The sequence below is a fragment of the Pholis gunnellus genome, assembly GCF_910591455.1.
Source record: "Pholis gunnellus genome assembly, chromosome: 9".
Lineage (NCBI taxonomy): Eukaryota > Metazoa > Chordata > Actinopteri > Perciformes > Pholidae > Pholis > Pholis gunnellus.
In genome coordinates this window covers 26,824,114-26,842,631 of record NC_136535.1, presented here as the reverse complement: position 1 = coordinate 26,842,631, position 18,518 = coordinate 26,824,114, and the positions used below count along the sequence as shown (strand labels likewise).

General features: G+C 41.2%; 1 protein-coding gene and 1 pseudogene across 2 annotated transcripts in view; both read left to right on the top strand.

The window, feature by feature from the left end:
* Positions 1-4,986, top strand: part of ltbp4 (latent transforming growth factor beta binding protein 4) — a gene marked incomplete at its 5' end in the record, with an annotated part of 32,308 nt that extends 27,322 nt beyond the window's left edge. The window contains 3 exons of the mRNA XM_079166962.1: positions 105-394; positions 1,398-1,550; positions 1,817-4,986. Of these exons, the coding sequence (XP_079023088.1) occupies positions 105-394; positions 1,398-1,550; positions 1,817-1,959 (586 nt within the window). The 3' untranslated portion in view covers positions 1,960-4,986. The remainder of the gene's footprint in view (positions 1-104; positions 395-1,397; positions 1,551-1,816) is intronic.
* A 3,339-nt stretch (positions 4,987-8,325) lies between these two features.
* LOC306700945 (estrogen-related receptor gamma-like) lies at positions 8,326-16,587 on the top strand (annotated as a pseudogene). Its single transcript has 7 exons — positions 8,326-8,378; positions 11,939-12,272; positions 12,539-12,692; positions 12,784-12,900; positions 13,033-13,401; positions 13,859-14,131; positions 16,349-16,587. The product of its transcript is annotated as an estrogen-related receptor gamma-like (transcript).
* Positions 16,588-18,518: the final 1,931 nt, after the last annotated feature.

Here is an 18,518-nt window from a genome sequence, read left to right as displayed (position 1 = left end):
TCCTCCCCTCTGTCCTCCCCTCTCTCCGTCCCTCTCTCCGTCCCTCTGTCCTCCCCTCTCTCCGTCCCTCTGTCCTCCCCTCTGTCCGTCCCTCTGTCCCTCAGCACTGGTTTCTACTCTGAAGGAGACGTCTCCCCCCCCAGGCCTCCGTCCTTCCGCCTCCCTCCTGACCCGAGGGCCGAGAGGGCGTTCGGTGCTCGGCCTCCTCCGTCCAGACCCGACGGTCCTCCTCTCAGCCTGGCCCCGCTGCCCGGAGCCCCCTACCAGGAGCAGCAGCAGCAGCAGCAGCAGCAGGAGGAGGAGGAGGAGGAGGAGGAGGAGGTGGGGTGGAGGCCGGGACCCTCCTTCACTGAGAGGAGCAGAGGAGGAGGAGCACCGAGGAGGGTCTATGAGAGTGAGTGCTGGCTCTTTATTCTACGAGCATTTATAACTAATAACAGGGAAATAAAGTCTCAGCAGATATTAATTCATTATTATTGAACATGTGTGTTGACTTTTATTCATAAAAGGAAACATTTTCTGTTTGAGCGCTCTAGTGACATCATTACTTCTACAGTCATATAATATAAAACCAGAATTTAAAATGTGTCCGTATTCATCATCTACCATCAGTAGACGTGTGGACGACTGCGGTCGTCCTTCAATCAGAGGATCGGCGGTTCAATCTAGTTCTACTAGTTAAACCAGTAGAACTAGATTAACCAGTTCAGAATCAGAAACCGTTTGTTGCCGAGGTGTGTTGCACATACGAGGAACCTGTCAGGGCGGGTGGTGCATGACATCATAAACTAGAATGATGACGCGTCATGTAAACGTGTCGAGTGTGTTTAAATAAGAACAGAGAAGGGATGCAGGGGACTGACCGGTAGGAGGTGGTCCTGGGGAAGACAGAGTCAGTGGGGGCTCTGTTAATGAGCCCGACTGAAGACTGAAGAAACTGTTCATGTGGCGTGAGGTCTTGGTCCTGATGGAGGTCTTGGTCCTGATGGAGGTCTTGGTCCTGATGGAGGTCTTGGTCCTGATGGACTTCAGCCTCCTGCCAGATGGGAGGGGCTCCAACAGTTCATGTCCAGACTGAGAGGGGTCGGCTACAATCCTTCTGGCTCGCTTCAGGGTCCTTGAGACGAACAAGTCCTGGAGGGACGGCAGGTTGCAGCCAATCACCCTCTGAGCAGAGCGGATGATGCGCTGCAGCCTGCTCTTGTCCTTGGCAGTGGCTGCAGCGTACCAGACCGTGATGGAGGAGCAGAGGATGGACTCAATCTAATTCATTAATTCTAATTCAATATGTTTTTGTCTTTTCCTTCCTCTCCTTCTTCTTCTCTTCTTTCCTTCCTCTCTTCTCTTCTTCTCTTCTTCTCTTCTTCTCTTCTTCTCTTCTTCTCTTCTTCTCTCAGGACGTTATGAGTCGTATGCCGGCCTCAGTGCAGCAGAGGATTGTGGGATACTTCGCGGCTGTGAGAACGGCAGGTGTATTCGCGTTGCCGAGGGTTACACCTGTGACTGTTACCAAGGATACGAGCTGGACATGACCTCCATGACCTGTACAGGTGAGCAGAGATATTAATGTGTTCATAGAGAGGTTATGAGAAGGTCACATGATCTCTACTCACAACACACCTGGGACTACCTTCACTAACTAACACATGTACTTACTGACTAGATTACTAGCTTAATAACTAACTAACGGACTAGCTCACCTACCTACTCACTAACTGACTAACTAACAGACTTATTTACCAAACCACCCAATCACTCACTAACTAACTAACGTGTGTGTGTGTGTGTGTGTGTGTGTGTGTGTGTGTGTGTCCAGATGTAAACGAGTGTGAGGACTCCGTCTCCGTGGACTTCCCGTGTGTGAACGCTCGCTGTGTGAACACCGACGGCTCGTTCCGCTGCGTGTGCAGGAGAGGATACGTCATGTCCCGCAGACACAACCACTGTGTGGCCGCCTAGACCGGACCAGACCAGCACAAACTGGTCTAGACGATTGAGACTGGACCACACGACGGCAGACTGGGCTGGACTAGATATCACTAAACTGGCTTCACTATAGAACCAGATTTGACAAACTACACTAGCTACTGGGCTAAACTACTCTCGATGCACTAGAGGCCAGACTGGGCACCAGTTACACAGTCTGCTCTCCATGAAAGACCACGTCAACACACGGCGACACACGTCAACACACGTCGACACACGTCGACACACGTCGACACACGTCGACACACGACGACACACGACGACACACGACGACACACGACGACACACGACGACACACGTCGACACACGACGACACACGACGACACACGACGACACACGTCGACACACGACGACACACGACGACACACGACGACACACGACGACACACGTCGACACACGACGACACACGACGACACACGTCGACACACGACGACACACGACGACACACGACGACACACGACGACACACGTCGACACACGACGACACACGACGACACACGTCGACACACGTCGACACACGTCGACACACGACGACACACGACGACACACGTCAACACACGACAACACACGACAACACACCACTTTAGCTTCTCATGAAACTCCTCTTCTGCGTCTGTCAGTCGGGTAACGTAGTTTAACTTTTAACATAACTTTTTATTGTAAGGAACATGACAGACCAACTGGTAGTTTAATAACGTGACTGAACACATGAACCTCTTGCTGAAGTATGAAATATAATGACAGTTATTGTGCACATTTCTTTATTATTCAAAAGGATAAAACGTATTTGTGGAGACGGCATCTACCGGCCCGGTTTTAATATTTAGATGTTTTAATATGTACAATACACACTTCCCACATGAACAAAACAGACCCACAATGTTAACTACGACACACAAACACACACATTCACTCAACATATGAAGCAAACATCTCAACCTCAGTTACTTATATATTATATATCATATTAACCAGGGTGAAGTATGAATTATTTTTGATACTCAATTCTTGTAATATTTCTCCCCATATGGTTTCATATTGAGTTCATTTGTTTTTATTTCAATATTCAAACAATAAAAGTGCTTTTATGTTTGTATTTCACCTGGAGAGTGGAAGCTAGCAGGCTACGCTAACTAGCTAGCTAGATGACTTAAATGAAAATGTTTTCTGTTTGGTGAAAACAAACAGCGATGATAGATCAGTGATTCATCTTCAGTTTGACTTGAAGCAACTCAACAAGTAACTTAACCCTGAATCCATGTTGAGTGAGTTCACTATATGATCAGTCACTTTAATAAAGCATCTGTTGGTCCCGGTCTCATCAAACCAGATACAAGTTTGAGTCCAGACCGGATCTGTGCCGAAGTCCATCTTTATGTTTTTAATCAGGAAATGTCAAAACGATCAAAGGACTACGGACTTAAAACAAAAAGAAAATATTGTAAAACATTAGAAATATGAATGAATATAAAGTAAATACATGTGCTAGCGTTAGCATGTTAGCGGTCCAATTGGCAAAACAACAGAAAGGTTTTGCTAACATGACGAAACTACAGTTTGTTATGAAGATTATTTCCAGCACACTCCACCTCCATTAGTCATAAAGCCGTCCGCTAGCTAGAAGCTAACAGCTAAGGCTAATGTATCCGCTAGCTGTTAGCTTATGAGCTCAGCCAGCATATTCAGGGCTCATCCGTTTGTTCCCTTTATGTCAGTAACATAAAGGGAACATATCGCTCATTTTAATTATTGAATACTAGCCGTTAGCTGTTATTGGCTAATAAAAAAGCTTCTGTTAGATAAAATATGAATTCACTTGATTACATTTAGATCTACTTTAATGTTTGTTTGCTTTACAATAGTTCAATTTAAAGACTTTTAGTCTGAAAATATCAAACACGTGTTTTTTTCTCCATCTTGATTATTTCTGTAAACGACTTCCTGAATGTTACTGAACATAGAAAACAAACAGGTTCACGCTCTCACAACAAGTTTGAACTATTTACACTTAGTGTAAAGAAGAAATCTGTTTGTTTGTGTTGGTCTTGCTGACTGCTCCAAATACTACATTACCCATGATCCTCGGCAGCTATTGCTATGGAGAAGAAGCCAGTCAGTGGTGTGAATTCAGAATACCTGAAACGTTCCTGTTTTAATGGTGATGAATGAATTAAGGATTGACTTTATGACATGTGTTAGTTTGATCAGATAAACGTTGAGTTACCGGAGAGAGTTTTACAATCATCAACCAAACAAACCGGTGTTTGGGGTGATTCTCTATATTCTTTTTAACAAATCTCACGAGCAGATTTAAAGCTATACAGAAGTATTTCATGTGTCTTCTTCCTCAGAGCCATTGATCTCACTTCACCACCTTCATCACCATCATCATCCTCACACTGGAGTTGATTTGGACTCAATCACACATAGAAACACTCACTAGAGCACCAAACAGCTGAACATCTTCTCCGGATTGTTTCATAAAAACAAACTGAATTACTGATAAAAGAATCACATTTACTTCAGTCGGCTGGTTTTGATCTGGACCTGAGATTTGTTCAGGAAAAATATAGAATACGCTTGAGTTTGATTGATTACCTGATAAACCGTTATAAACACTCGATGCATTGATTAATTACTGACTTGTCTGTATTTTTATATTTGTTGAGAACCTGCAGCTTCCACTCCTGAATGTTCTGGAAACTGCATTCAGTCATATTGTGTATATAATAATTCACATTTCCGCCACGATAATCCTGTTGTATTGTGAGCACAATGGATGCAGCTGTTTGTGCGTTCATTGTGTTTTTATCATTAACTTCCTGATTTAACAAGCTGAACATGAATAACATGCTCTGCTGCCAGAGACCTGTGGAGGCACACAGGATGCTTCTACGTTGGTTCAGTCGCTCTCTGTTGTTTCTGCATTTTTATGGTTGATTCACTTTTTCAGATTGTTGTTTGTATGACAAGAAATGAAAATATATTTGCACAAACTTTACTGACACCTGTTGTTTGTGTTATTTGTCCTGTTAGGAAACACAAGGTGTGTACTACAGTACAAAGTACAAAGTGTACCTCTGAAGGTGTGTTCACACCAAACGCGATGAACGCGACGAGATTACATACAAAGTCTATGTACAGACGCCATGAATGCGAATTTGCGATGGCGCGGCGCGATTGACGCGTCAAAACGCCGAATCGCCCCAAACGCAGAAGTTTAAATATTTGAACTTCTGCGGAAAAATCGCGTGACGCTCCAGCGCGATAGCCAATCAGCGTTGAGTTGCTCCCCATGTCATCAGTGAAGTCCTGCTGTTGTTGAATCAGGAAATAAATGCTGTAGCCGCCATGTTCACCCAGAGCTCTACGACCCCTCATATCAGTAGAGACCAGACTATGTGTGTACATGTGTGTGTGTGTGTGTAAACCATATGGTGCAAACAATGAATAGACGCTGCCGTATTTACGTCTAGATGACGTTATTGTGAGTGTTGATGGAGCTGCATACAGCTGTAGTAAACAGCCGACGTGTGGCTCGCTAGACACAGTGAGCTCGATGAAATCCACGGAGCTCCTCCGGACTATGTTATGAACCAGACATGACGGCGTTTAGTTCCCCGTGATATCTGGGACTTCCACAACACGTGCTGAGCAGAAATAGAGGTGATCTTTCTACGGTTGATGGCGGACAGTTGAACGGTTGAACGTGGCCGATAAGCCACGCCCCCTCTCCGGCGGGTCCAGCGCGATGAACGCGGATGAACACAAATAGTCCCCGGCGATTCACCGCGTTTAATGTCAACACACCTTTAGGTGTCACATTAAACGCGATGAACGCGGATGAACACAAATTTGTACTTAAGTTCAGTACTTGAGTAAATGTATTTAGTTCCATTCACCACTGTGAATCTCCACTAGCATGTTGCTAACCAGCTAGCGTTGTGTGTGTTGGTGGTTGTTGAGTCACTTCAGGTGAAGCTCTCGTGTTACTCGTCTGATCCTCCACCTGGCTCCACAACCTTAATGCTGCTCTGTCTATGTAGATCCAGGTCTGTAAGCCACTTATTATAGGCCAATCCCTCCACACACACACACACACACACACACACACACACACACACACACACACACAGGCAGCATTAATGGCATTACAAGGTTCACGCAGTACTGAGGCTGAAACTGTGAGCCAGCGGAATATCAGCTTTCACTTCCACTGCAGGTATCCTCATTCAACACACACACACACACACACACACACACACACACACACATGTACCACCACTGCGCTCTCAGGTTCTGACCTGCCAAGAACAAATATCACATCCGTTTAGCAACCATCTATAAAAAACTTTGAGTTCAAGACCTGAATACAATATATAGTGTATATATATATATATATATATATATATATATATATACACATACACATATATATATAATATAAAATAATTCATAGATACTCATGACACTACAGTCATTTAGCTTTTATCCAAAGCGACTCACAGTCAGTGTTCAACATGTTGAAGAGAACTACAGTCACAGAAGTCATGAGTTCGTCTCCTTTAAACCTCTCAGAGCAGAAACACACTATGTGAACACAAGCAGTGCAACAAACCACACATCCTGTGTATAACTAGAACATATCTAGTATATACACAGATACTATATATACAATATATAGTATCTATAATAAAAATGTCTAACAAATGTAATGAATGTATAACAAAAATGTCATTTAAATAAATAATTATTTTAGTTAATGATCTCATATAAATATCTATATGTGTATATAATATATATCATTTGATATGGTATATAATATATATATACATATATATATATATATGTATATATATGTGCTGGGCAAGTTAACGAGTTATTATCGCGTTAATGCATTAATTAATTAACGCCGACAATTATTTTATCGTGCAAACATTTTTAACAGCTTTAACACCAAAAACAGCAAAAAATAAATGATTCATTTAAATTATTGTTTTAGAGTTTTTAAAGTGTTTTTGTTTGGAATATGTCTAATAATCATATCATTTAGTTATCACTACTGAGAATTTAACAGCGGCTGAATATCTATGATCAGAATCATTATAACTGTGTTATAACTGCTGCTGTGTGAAGAGAATCCTGCTGTTAACAAGAACCTGATGAGTTTAAAGTGTTTAAACCAAATGTTGTTGACCTTTAGTTCATAGAGCAGCACTTTAACATAGAAGAGCTCAACACACTACTTTAGATTCATTATGAACTTTGAGCATAATTCATCATTGAGATTATTAATTGGAGAGACAGACAGACAGACAGACAGACAGACAGACAGACAGACAGACAGACAGACAGGTCTAGTTCTGTAGCTCTTATGAAACAGCAGATGTAGGTGAGACTATTAGGATAAGGACTCTGTGTGTGTGTGTGTGTGTGTGTGTGTTTTATTGCTACATCTTGCTGCTTCAGCATCCTCACACACACACACACACACACACTGACCATGAGGTGTGTGTGTGTGTGTGTGTGTGTGTGTGTGTGTGTGTGTTAATCCTCAGCTCTCTCTCATTGTCTCCGTTCCGAAGACATTTTTTACATTTTATTTTCTACCTAAGAATACTTTCTTAAATAGATTTTATTATTATTATTATTATTATTATTATTATTATTATTATTATCCTGTTTTCTAACATTATGTTTGTTTCTATGGAGCAGAGGTTTTGTGTCTGAACTCGTTCTATATTAATTATTATAATAATAATTATGAGTCAGTCAACTTGAAATACTTCCTGTTGTTCTGAAGTCACACAGAGTCAAACTGTTTGCAGATCAGCGGTTCTCTCGTATTGATTATGATATGAAACGTGGCCTCCATCTGTCACCGTCTAATCAATAGAGATGATAGAAGATGAAGACCGAGGATGCTGCGTGCTGATTGGCTGATCCTCCGTGCTCCGCCCCCTTGAGATAAGACATAAATATGAGAGGAGACACCTACGAGACTCAGAGGTCCGTCTGTCTTTGTCTCTGCAGGAGACACGAGGTCAATTATTATTATTATTATTATTATTATTATTATTATTATTATTATTATTATTATTATTATTATTTTCCACTTTTGTCTTTGGACCTTTAACCACCTTCAGAAAACTCATTTTTACTGACTGGAAGCTGAGCGTGTGAATGCACCGCTGAAACAGGTTCAATACTGGTCTGTTGGATCTGGTCTGGGTTCAGGATCAGGATCAGGATCAGGTTCAGGATCAGGATCAGGATCAGGATCAGGTTCAGGATCAGGATCAGGTTCAGGATCAGGATCAGGATCAGGATCAGGATCAGGATGGAGCTGATGGACTTCTGCCTGACAGACGATCACTTCATCGGTCCACAGCGGTGAGAAACTAAATACTAAATACTACAACTTTACTCATGTTTTTGTGTTGTATCTGAAGTCCAGGAGGAGTTTCAGTAGTACTGAGTACAAGAACCTGATGAGTTTAAAGTGTTTAAACCAAATGTTGTTGACCTTTTGTTCATAGAGCAGCACTTTAACATAAAAGTGAGCAATACACTACTTATGAATTCATTATTGAAATTTGTGCATAACAATGAGATTATCGTGATTAAACATGTTAATCGTTGCCCAGCACTAATATAAACGTACAAACATATAAACATATAAACATATAAACATATAAACAAATAAACGTACAAACAAATAAACGTACAAACATATAAACATATAAACATATAAACGTAAAAACATATAAACATATAAACATATAAACAAATAAACGTAAAAACATAAACATATAAACAAATAAACGTACAAACATATAAACATATAAACAAATAAACATATAAACGTATAAACATATAAACGTACAAACATATAAACATATAAACATATAAACATATAAACAAATAAATGTAAAAACATAAACATATAAACATATAAACATATAAACGTATAAACGTATAAACATATAAACAAATAAACGTATAAACGTATAAACATATAAACGTACAAACATATAAACATATAAACATATAAACATACAAACAAATAAACGTAAACATATAAACGTATAAACATATAAACGTATAAACATATAAACATATAAACATATAAACGTATAAACATATAAACATATAAACGTAAAAACATAAACATATAAACATATAAACGTATAAACATATAAACGTATAAACATATAAACATATAAACATATAAACATATAAACATATAAACAAATAAACATATAAACGTATAAACATATAAACGTACAAACATATAAACATATAAACATATAAACAAATAAATGTAAAAACATAAACATATAAACATATAAACGTATAAACGTATAAACATATAAACAAATAAACGTATAAACGTATAAACATATAAACGTACAAACATATAAACATATAAACATATAAACAAATAAACGTAAACATATAAACGTATAAACGTATAAACATATAAACGTATAAACGTATAAACGTATAAACGTATAAACGTATAAACATATAAACATATAAACATATAAACAAATAAACGTACAAACAAATAAACGTACAAACAAATAAACGTACAAACATATAAACATATAAACATATAAACATATAAACAAATAAACGTACAAACAAATAAACGTACAAACATATAAACATATAAACATATAAACATATAAACAAATAAACATATAAACATATAAACAAATAAACAAATAAACAAATAAACGTACAAACATATAAACATATAAACAAATAAACAAATAAACAAATAAACGTATATATAACATCATTTTTCATGTTTTAAATCCTGTAACTTGCTTCTAGTTTTCTCTTTAACTGCCGACAGATTTTTCTCTGAACACAACAAACCTGAACATCACAGAACAGACGAAGTATTATTCTGCATCACGAGTACTTTTACTGTTGTTACTTTATCAGTAGTATTCAGTATATTTTGATGCAGGAGTTTTACTTGAAGCTGAGTGTTCCTACGCTGTGTTTTTGTACTTTTACTTGAATAAAAGATGTGAGCTCTTCTTCCACCTGTTGAAGACAGATTTACTCTGAACACAGACCGATGACGTCGTCCTGCTGATGGAGACATCAGATGATAAATCACGTCTATGTGGCTAAAAGAGGATCTAAAGATATTGCTCCACAGCGCTCCTAGTGGTCAGAACCTCTAAAGGGTTCCTTTAACTTAAAGGCCAAATACCTTCCCAAATAAGACCAGGGCCCTATTCCTCGTACGTGGTTGAATTAAGTCGATCAAATGTCCTATTATCCAGCTTAAATTAACTCGATGATTGACATCAGGCTATCTCGGTTCCTCAAAGGCTGATCCGCTCAAACAGTCTCGTTAATTTGAACCAGATGTCAGTCATCAGGATCGTTGCGCGTGTCCGTCCTACTTCAAAAGGGGGAAGCGTCGATCACCGAAACCATGATTTTCTAACAGTACAACGGCAAATAAAGTCAAAGAAAGAGCCTCTTTTTACTCCGCTGACGAGCAGGAGATGATCATGAACGCATACGAGGAATTCAAGACCATAATCATGGCGAAATCTAACGCTGCGAGGGCGACGAGAAGCATGGTGACATATCGCAGACGTCATTAAATGCGCAAGTGTTGGGAAAATGTAGGTTAATTTTAAGTGCCTCATCACCTCAATCAATCAGATGATATTTCTTTAAATGTGCTGCTGGCAGTAGGCTTCATGGAACGCATCATCCAATGAGATCTATAGCGAAAATTATTATATCAACTCTTTCAGAATAAGTAGATAAAAACAAGCCCAAAGAGAATCTAACTGATACGAATGAATAGATACTTATGAGGATATATGTACTGTATGCACGTATGTATCATGTATATATATATATATGTGTATATACATGTATGTGTAGATTATTATATAGAATAGGAGTTTGAATATGTGTGTGTGAATCTGTGTATGGGCGGATCAGTGTGTGTGTATTATTCATAATAAGCAGTAAAAATAAATTGTGTGTAATTCTCTCTATTCGTATCATGAGTCCACCTTCATCATGTTCTACAGTAATGATATCTATGGTGTACTAATAATACTTCATATCATTATGATGCTTTCAACCAGCATGTAGTTCAACCAGCCATCAAGAGGACACGGGAGCAAGTAAACACTGAGCACACAAACATTATTCAGAATGGTGATCAGTACAACATGTTGCCATGGTGATGTAATGAACACATCCATACGTTTCTTAATCGCCAAATAAACGTTATGAACAGCACGGCATGCAGCGGCTTTCCCGATGTTCTCCACATCACCGACACTGTACAAACATGAACCATCGCTACACAGCGCGAGGCTGCATCAGTCTGTGAGACAGTAGATGGCGTGTGGTGTTCAATGTACGGCTCCAGAAGTCTGTAAATAAATGATTCCTTGTCGGCAGAATCGATAGCGCTCGTACAGGAAGTCATCATGATGTGATAACGGATCTTGATGATCTGGAAGAACTCTCTCCCTATAAAACGCTAATCTGACTAATATCGCTTCCTCATCGATGGATCTCTGAGGAAGGGAGCTGACACTTGTTTCCGGGGGAGTGGAGCTGATCCAGCGGATCTAGCTCAAGCCTGCTCTGGAGCAGGTTCAGGCTTATGGATGTGTTGCTATGGTGATTTTTCCAAACTTGCTTCGAGGAACCGAAAAGCCTCACTTATGTAATCTCATCCTGGAAATTATCCGGCTAACTCAGTTAGCCACGTACGAGGAATAGGGCCCTGGACCGAGGTCTAACTGAGTCCTTTATTTATTAGAGTTAGCTTGATGAGCATTAAACCACCTGTGACTCACAACATCTTTATTACTCTTTGATTTCATGTCTCCATCCCTGCTGCTGATTGGTGAACTCCAGCTGTTTAATCTCACACTCTTGATCCTCCTCAGCCTCTTGTACTCCTCCTCTTCCTCTTCCTCCTCCTCCTCCCCCGCTGATGAAGCTCAGTCTCCGGCCTCCTTCCTCCTGTCCTCCCCCCTCAGTCCCTCCTTCCCCCAGGACTCCTCTCTCAGCCCCTCACACCGGGCCTTCCTCCTCCCCAGCCCGGCCTCCTCCTCCTCCTCCTCCTCCTCCTCCTCCTCCTCCTCCTCCTCCTCCTCCTACAGCCCCCTCTGTGGAGCTCCGGAGCCCGACTCCCCGGCCGGATCTACTTCCAGCGGCGGAAGCGTCACCGCGGTGTCGGAGGCCTCCAGGTGTTTTTCCTCAGATTCGTTTTCAGCACAGGTGAATAAAGCTGAAAGTCACATGAAAAAACACATGAATTACTGATAAAAACTTCATACAGTAGTGTTTTTTAAGAGTAACTTCTTGGGCTCTGAGACAAATTTATTTTATTTATTTTATTTATTTTATTTATTTTATTTATTTTATTTATTTTATTTATTTTATTTATTTTATTTATTTTATTTATTTTATTTTTGTAAACTCTGTTTTTAGAGAATAAATAAAGTTATTATTATTATTATTATTATTGTGCCTCCTCTCTACAGGTGGACTCCATCCTGAGGGGGGACTACCTGACCCCCGTGGGGGCCGTGGGGCCCAGGCGGCTCTGCCTGGTGTGCGGGGACTTGGCCTCCGGGTTTCACTACGGCGTGGCGTCCTGCGAGGCCTGCAAGGCGTTCTTCAAGAGGACCATCCAAGGTGATGATCAATAAGAGCAGCTGAGTCCTTCTGCTCCGGCTCATTGAGAGAGGATGTGATGTCATTGACCTTCCTGTTTGTGGTTACCTAGGGAACATCACGTACAGCTGTCCGCTGGTGAGCGAGTGTGAGATCACCAAGCGGAGGAGGAAAGCCTGTCAGGCCTGTCGCTTCCACAAATGCCTCCAGGCCGGGATGCTGAGGGAGGGTATGTCTGTCAGGGAGGCTTCCCATGAGCCTTTGCAGTGTTGTTGAGCCTCATGTGTGATCAGAAAGTTACAGAGATCGGTTTAAAGACACAAAGAGACACAGTACTCAGCATTGTGTGTGTGTGTTGCAGGAGTTCGTATGGACCGAGTGAGAGGAGGCCGACAGAAGTACAAGCGGCGCGTGGAGACGGGACTGTGTTTCTACAGTAAAGCTCCGTACCGTCACGCAGCCAGCAGCCGTGAGTCCATCGAGCTCCAACGTCCGCTTCACTCATCAGCAGCTAACGATTAGCTCAACTCTACGTTCACGCGTTATTAACCGTCGCCTGTCTTCTTAGGAAACAAGGTGGTTTCTCATCTGCTGCTGACAGAGCCCGCCCCACTGGCTGCCAATCAGGACGATTCGACCAATGACGGCAGCCTGCAGAACCTCCTGACCCTCTGTGACCTCCTGAACCGGGAGCTGCTGGTCCTGATTGGCTGGGCCAAACAGATCCCAGGTACACTCACCTGAAGGCCTCTTGAGACCAGATCTTTGTTCTTATAAGATTCTTCCTTTGAACTACGATATCTTTTAATTATGACACTTTTTCTATTTATTGCTATATTTATTCTTTTAATAACACAAATTGAAATTACGAAATATTTATTTTTACGTGGTGGATATTTTTAAGACTTTTTCTTTTAATTACGATAACTCTTCTTATAACAATATCTTTTAATTAAAAGATCGTATTATTACGATATATTTTCATGATGACATCACCGTTTCTTTTCTGGCTATAAACCGTTACTCTGTTTTTACGATCCTGTTAGAATGTAAGTTTAAATATTATTTGTCATTTCATTTCTCAGTTTCCTTTGAAACATTTAATTATGGGCTGATTATTCCGACTTAAATGATTTGCATATTCACTGAAGAGACACCCGACACCTTCTCTGCCCCGCCCCTCTCAGGTTTCTCCGGGCTCTCATTGGTCGACCAGATGTCGCTGCTGCAGAGCGGTTGGATGGAGGCCCTGCTGGTGGGCGTGGCCTGGCGGTCGCAGGGCGCGGCGGGGGAGGAGCTTGTGTTCGCCGGGAACCTGCGACTGGACGAGGCTCAGTGTCGAGCCGCGGGGTTGGCCGACCTGTACGAGGCGCTGCGTCACCTGACGGTGAAGTACCGGACGATGAACCTGAGCCGCGAGGAGGTGGTGACGCTGAAGGCCATGGCGCTCGCTAACTCAGGTACGCACTAAATACAACGGTGGAAGCAACTTCAGTATTTCTATTTTCTGCTACTTTATACTTCTACTTCACTACATCTCAGAGGTACACATTGTACTTTGTACTGTACTACATCTCAGAGGTACACATTGTACTTTGAAAGAAAACACGTCTCTCTCATCGTTAGCTTGCAGCTAGCTTAAACACGTTGTGATTGTATGTGAGGTTGAGTCAGAATAAACTAGAGTGTGATGATGAGGAAGAGGAAGAGGATGAGGATGATGACGATGACGATGATGATGATGATGATGATGATGGTTATGGTGAGGATGATGATGGTGAGGATGAGGATGAGGATGAGGATGATGAGGATGATGATGACGATGATGATGGTGATGATGATGATGGTGAGGATGAGGATGATGATGATGAAGGAACAACAGTGAGGCTCACTGATGTGTTTAATGGAGATCAATGGCTCTGAGGAAGAGGAGAGGAACAGGAGGAGAGGAAGACAGCAGTGCTCACGGTGGAAGGAGAGCAGCGTGCTAACAGCTGATCAATAACGTCTGACTGTCTGAGTGCATGATTGCATTAAACACTCCTGCTGAAGCAGTGCATGATGGGACACTTCTAGCTGAAGTCTGGTCACTCTCCCACTGTCTGAGCCTCGGATCAATAAAGTTTATTGATAGACTCGCTTCTGGATCTATAAACGGTTAACTGTCTGCTGGAGGACAGTGTGTGTGTGTGTGTGTGTGTGTGTGTGTGTGTGTGTGTGTGTGTGTGTGTGTGTGTGTGTGAGAGTGTGTTCATTAACCTCAGCCTGATGTGTGTCTTAGTTGTTCTGCTCAGCCCATTAACTGTTTCAACATCAATACTTCACACAATAGAAGATGTGTGTGTGTGTGTGTGTGTGTGTGTGTGTGTGTGTGTGTGTGTGGTACTAACCCCCACAGGCTGACTTTGACCTTTCTGTGATCGCCCCCTTGACCCCCTCGTGACCTCAGCTTTAGCTCCAGCACGCTTTTATTTTGAAGTTGAGTCAGAAAGTGCTGGGCAAGTTAACACATTGTTATCATTTTTAATTTATGATTATTTTGAAAGTGCGTTGCTCACTGGCAAGTTTAGAGGAACTAAAGCAACACAAGCTAACAGATGCTACAGAGACAAGCTAACAGATGCTACAGAGACAAGCTAACAGATGCTACAGAGACAAGCTAACAGATGCTACAGAGACAAGCTAACAGATGCTACAGAGACAAGCTAACAGATGCTACAGAGCAGTGGAGACACGCTGCAGGTTGGTGTTGTGAAGATGTCGGTCTGAGGAACGTCCTCATGACGTCACGTATGAGCCTCAAGACGCTGAGACGTGTTGTTCATGTTCACAGCAGTGAACGTTTCACATGACGTCACACTGAGCACAGAGAAGAGAATCCTGCTGCTAACAAGAACCTGATGTGCAGTAACATGTTCATCTACATTAAAGAATATAAATGTAAACTATTCACAAGATTTCTGGATTAACAAATAAAACAGGAAATAGAAAAACAGATTCTTAGCCTACTGGTAATCATGAGGTGCTTTTATTTTGGTAAAAACATGGCAGACAGGCTAATATTATATGAATATTATGTGAATATGAAGCAACATTTTCACCTCAAAACTAAAATACAGACTCATAAAGTATAAAGTCTGCTGATGTAACAGACTTGGAGACTCAGAGGTGTTCAGCATGTATCTGCTGCAGAAGACAACACGACACACACGAGTCTCTCCACATCTCTGCGTCGCTACGTTACACGTTACACGACCACGCAGCCTGGCGCAGAAGTAAACGCCGCCAAAAAGGCGAAACGAAGCAGCCAGTGAGCTGATGTTCTAACAGGCAAACAGGCAACAGCTCCATGATGTCATCGCCTGAGCAGAGAATAAAGGACTAAACACGAAAACAACATTCTTCCACACAACTAATATTTTTGTATATTTTGATCAAATAAAGCAGCAAATTCTCACATTTGAGAAGTTTGGAACCAGAGAATATTCAATATTTTTCTTTTTTTTAATCCTAAAAGCAGATCTCAGATCTCTTGATTGACTAATCGATTACTTGAGTATTTAAGTACTCGTGATGAGTATTTAAGTACTCGTGATGAGTATTTAAATACTCGTGATGAGTATTTAAATACTCGTGATGAGTACCTGTGTCCTGACGTCTGTGTGTCCGTCCCTCAGACATCGACCCGGTGGACTGTCCTGACTCGGTGCAGCGGTTCCAGGACGGGCTCCACGCGGCGCTGCAGGAGGACGAGTCGTCCCGCAGAGAGAGGCAGCGGGCGGGTCGGCTGCTGATGAGCCTCCCGCTGCTCAGACAGACGGCCGGCCGAGCCGTGCAGACCTTCATCCGGCTGCACCGCCGCCGCAGAGTCCCGCTGCACAAGCTGCTGCTGGAGATGCTGGACGCCAAGGCCTGAACGTCACCATCTTCATCATCATCTTCATCACCATCTTCATCATCACCATCATCATCATTATAACCATCTTCATCACCACCATCATCACCATTTTCATCATCATCATTATAATCATCTTCATCACCACCATCATCATCATCATCACCATCATCATCATCATCCTCATCATCATCATCATCATCATCACCATCACCACCATCATCATCTTCATCACCATCATCATCTTCATCACCACCATCATCATCTTCATCACCATCTTCATCATCATCACCATCATCATCATCACCATCATCACCATCTTCATCATCATCACCATCATCATCATCATCATCTTCATCTTCATCTTTGTCTAAACCTGCTCAGATGTTCATAAAGTTTAGATTCTGTGTTGGTGAATCTTGGACTGTGGCTAGATGGAGAGCAGGGCTTCAGTCAGAAGGTCGGCGGTTCGATCCCCGGCTCAGGCTCCACTCGTCGCATGTGGATGTGTCCTTGATGATGGGGTCAGTCTCAATGCTCACAGAAAGACTCACAAATACATTCCAATGCACACATGAATAAATTACGATTTATATAAATGTAAAAAAAAAAATCATAAATATATTTCTGCATGTGTGTGTATGTGTGTGTATGTTTCTATTTGTATGTAGTTGTGTGTGGATCGCTCCACATTTGTTTGTGGGTTTGTTGAGACTCCTCTGACGTCACTGGATTCGCAAATGTGTTTTTTTCAGCATGGACCTGTCTGTAGCCAATCAGATGTCAGCCCCCCCCCCCCCCATGACGAGGCTGCCAGCGTTGTTGAATCAGGAAATGAACGCTGTCTGAGGTCACCCAGAGCTCTACGACCCCTCACACCAGTAGAGACCGGACTGTGTGCTCGTAGACTAACATGGGGCCGTGCTCTGAACCGTACCGGAAGACGGACATTTAGATTTCTGTCATTTTTCCATAGATGTCCTATTTCTAGTCGCTATACTTCCACTATAGCTCCACTTCAAATGTTGTCAGTACGATCTCCAGACCGTCTGATTAACAGTTATCAGAAGCTTTACGTTTGGTTGAATGGTGTAGCCGTAGCGCGCGGCTACTTCACGTGATTCCCCATGAAAACAGCTGATGTAACTCAGCTGAGCTCCGTGTCACTAATACTCACAGCGCCCCCTGCTGGCCAAAGGAAATCTGCGTTTTCTGACAAACAGATTCCAATTTACATGACTTTTATAAAATGTGGTTTACACTTGATCTAGAGGACTATCTGCACGATCTGCAGAGCATCATTTCCAGCGTCAGGCGGTCCACGCGGGAAAAAAACCTCAGACTCGCAGGAGCGTTGTCCGGAGTCCTGCCAGCCCCCCCGACGTGCGGGAGGATGCGAGGGTCCACTCATCCTGCTGCAGCTTACATTCCTTTATCATTCTAATGTTCAGGGCTTTTATTTTGTTGTTCAAAGATGTTTTAATGTTCAGGGCTTTTATTTTGTTGTTAACTGATTTTGTAGATTTAATGCTTTTGGAATAAAACATGATTTTCAAATGATTAGAAAAGTTGTTTTGTTTTATTAAATGACTTTAATGTTGTAGCTCATTTTAATTTAAGTTTACATTATTATCATTTGTTATATTTATATATTACTTAACATATTTCTGGGGATCAATAAAGCCTGATTTAATATCATAATGTATTAAAATATGAATTAAACTCTGAAGCTATAAATTAACTAATATAAATAAATATATATATATATATATATATAAATAAATATATATATAAATAAATATATTTATATATATATATATAAATAAATATATATATATAAATAAATAAATAAATAAATGAATAAACATATAAATAAATATATAAATATATATTTATATATTTATATATTTATATACACACACACACACACACACACACACATACACACACAT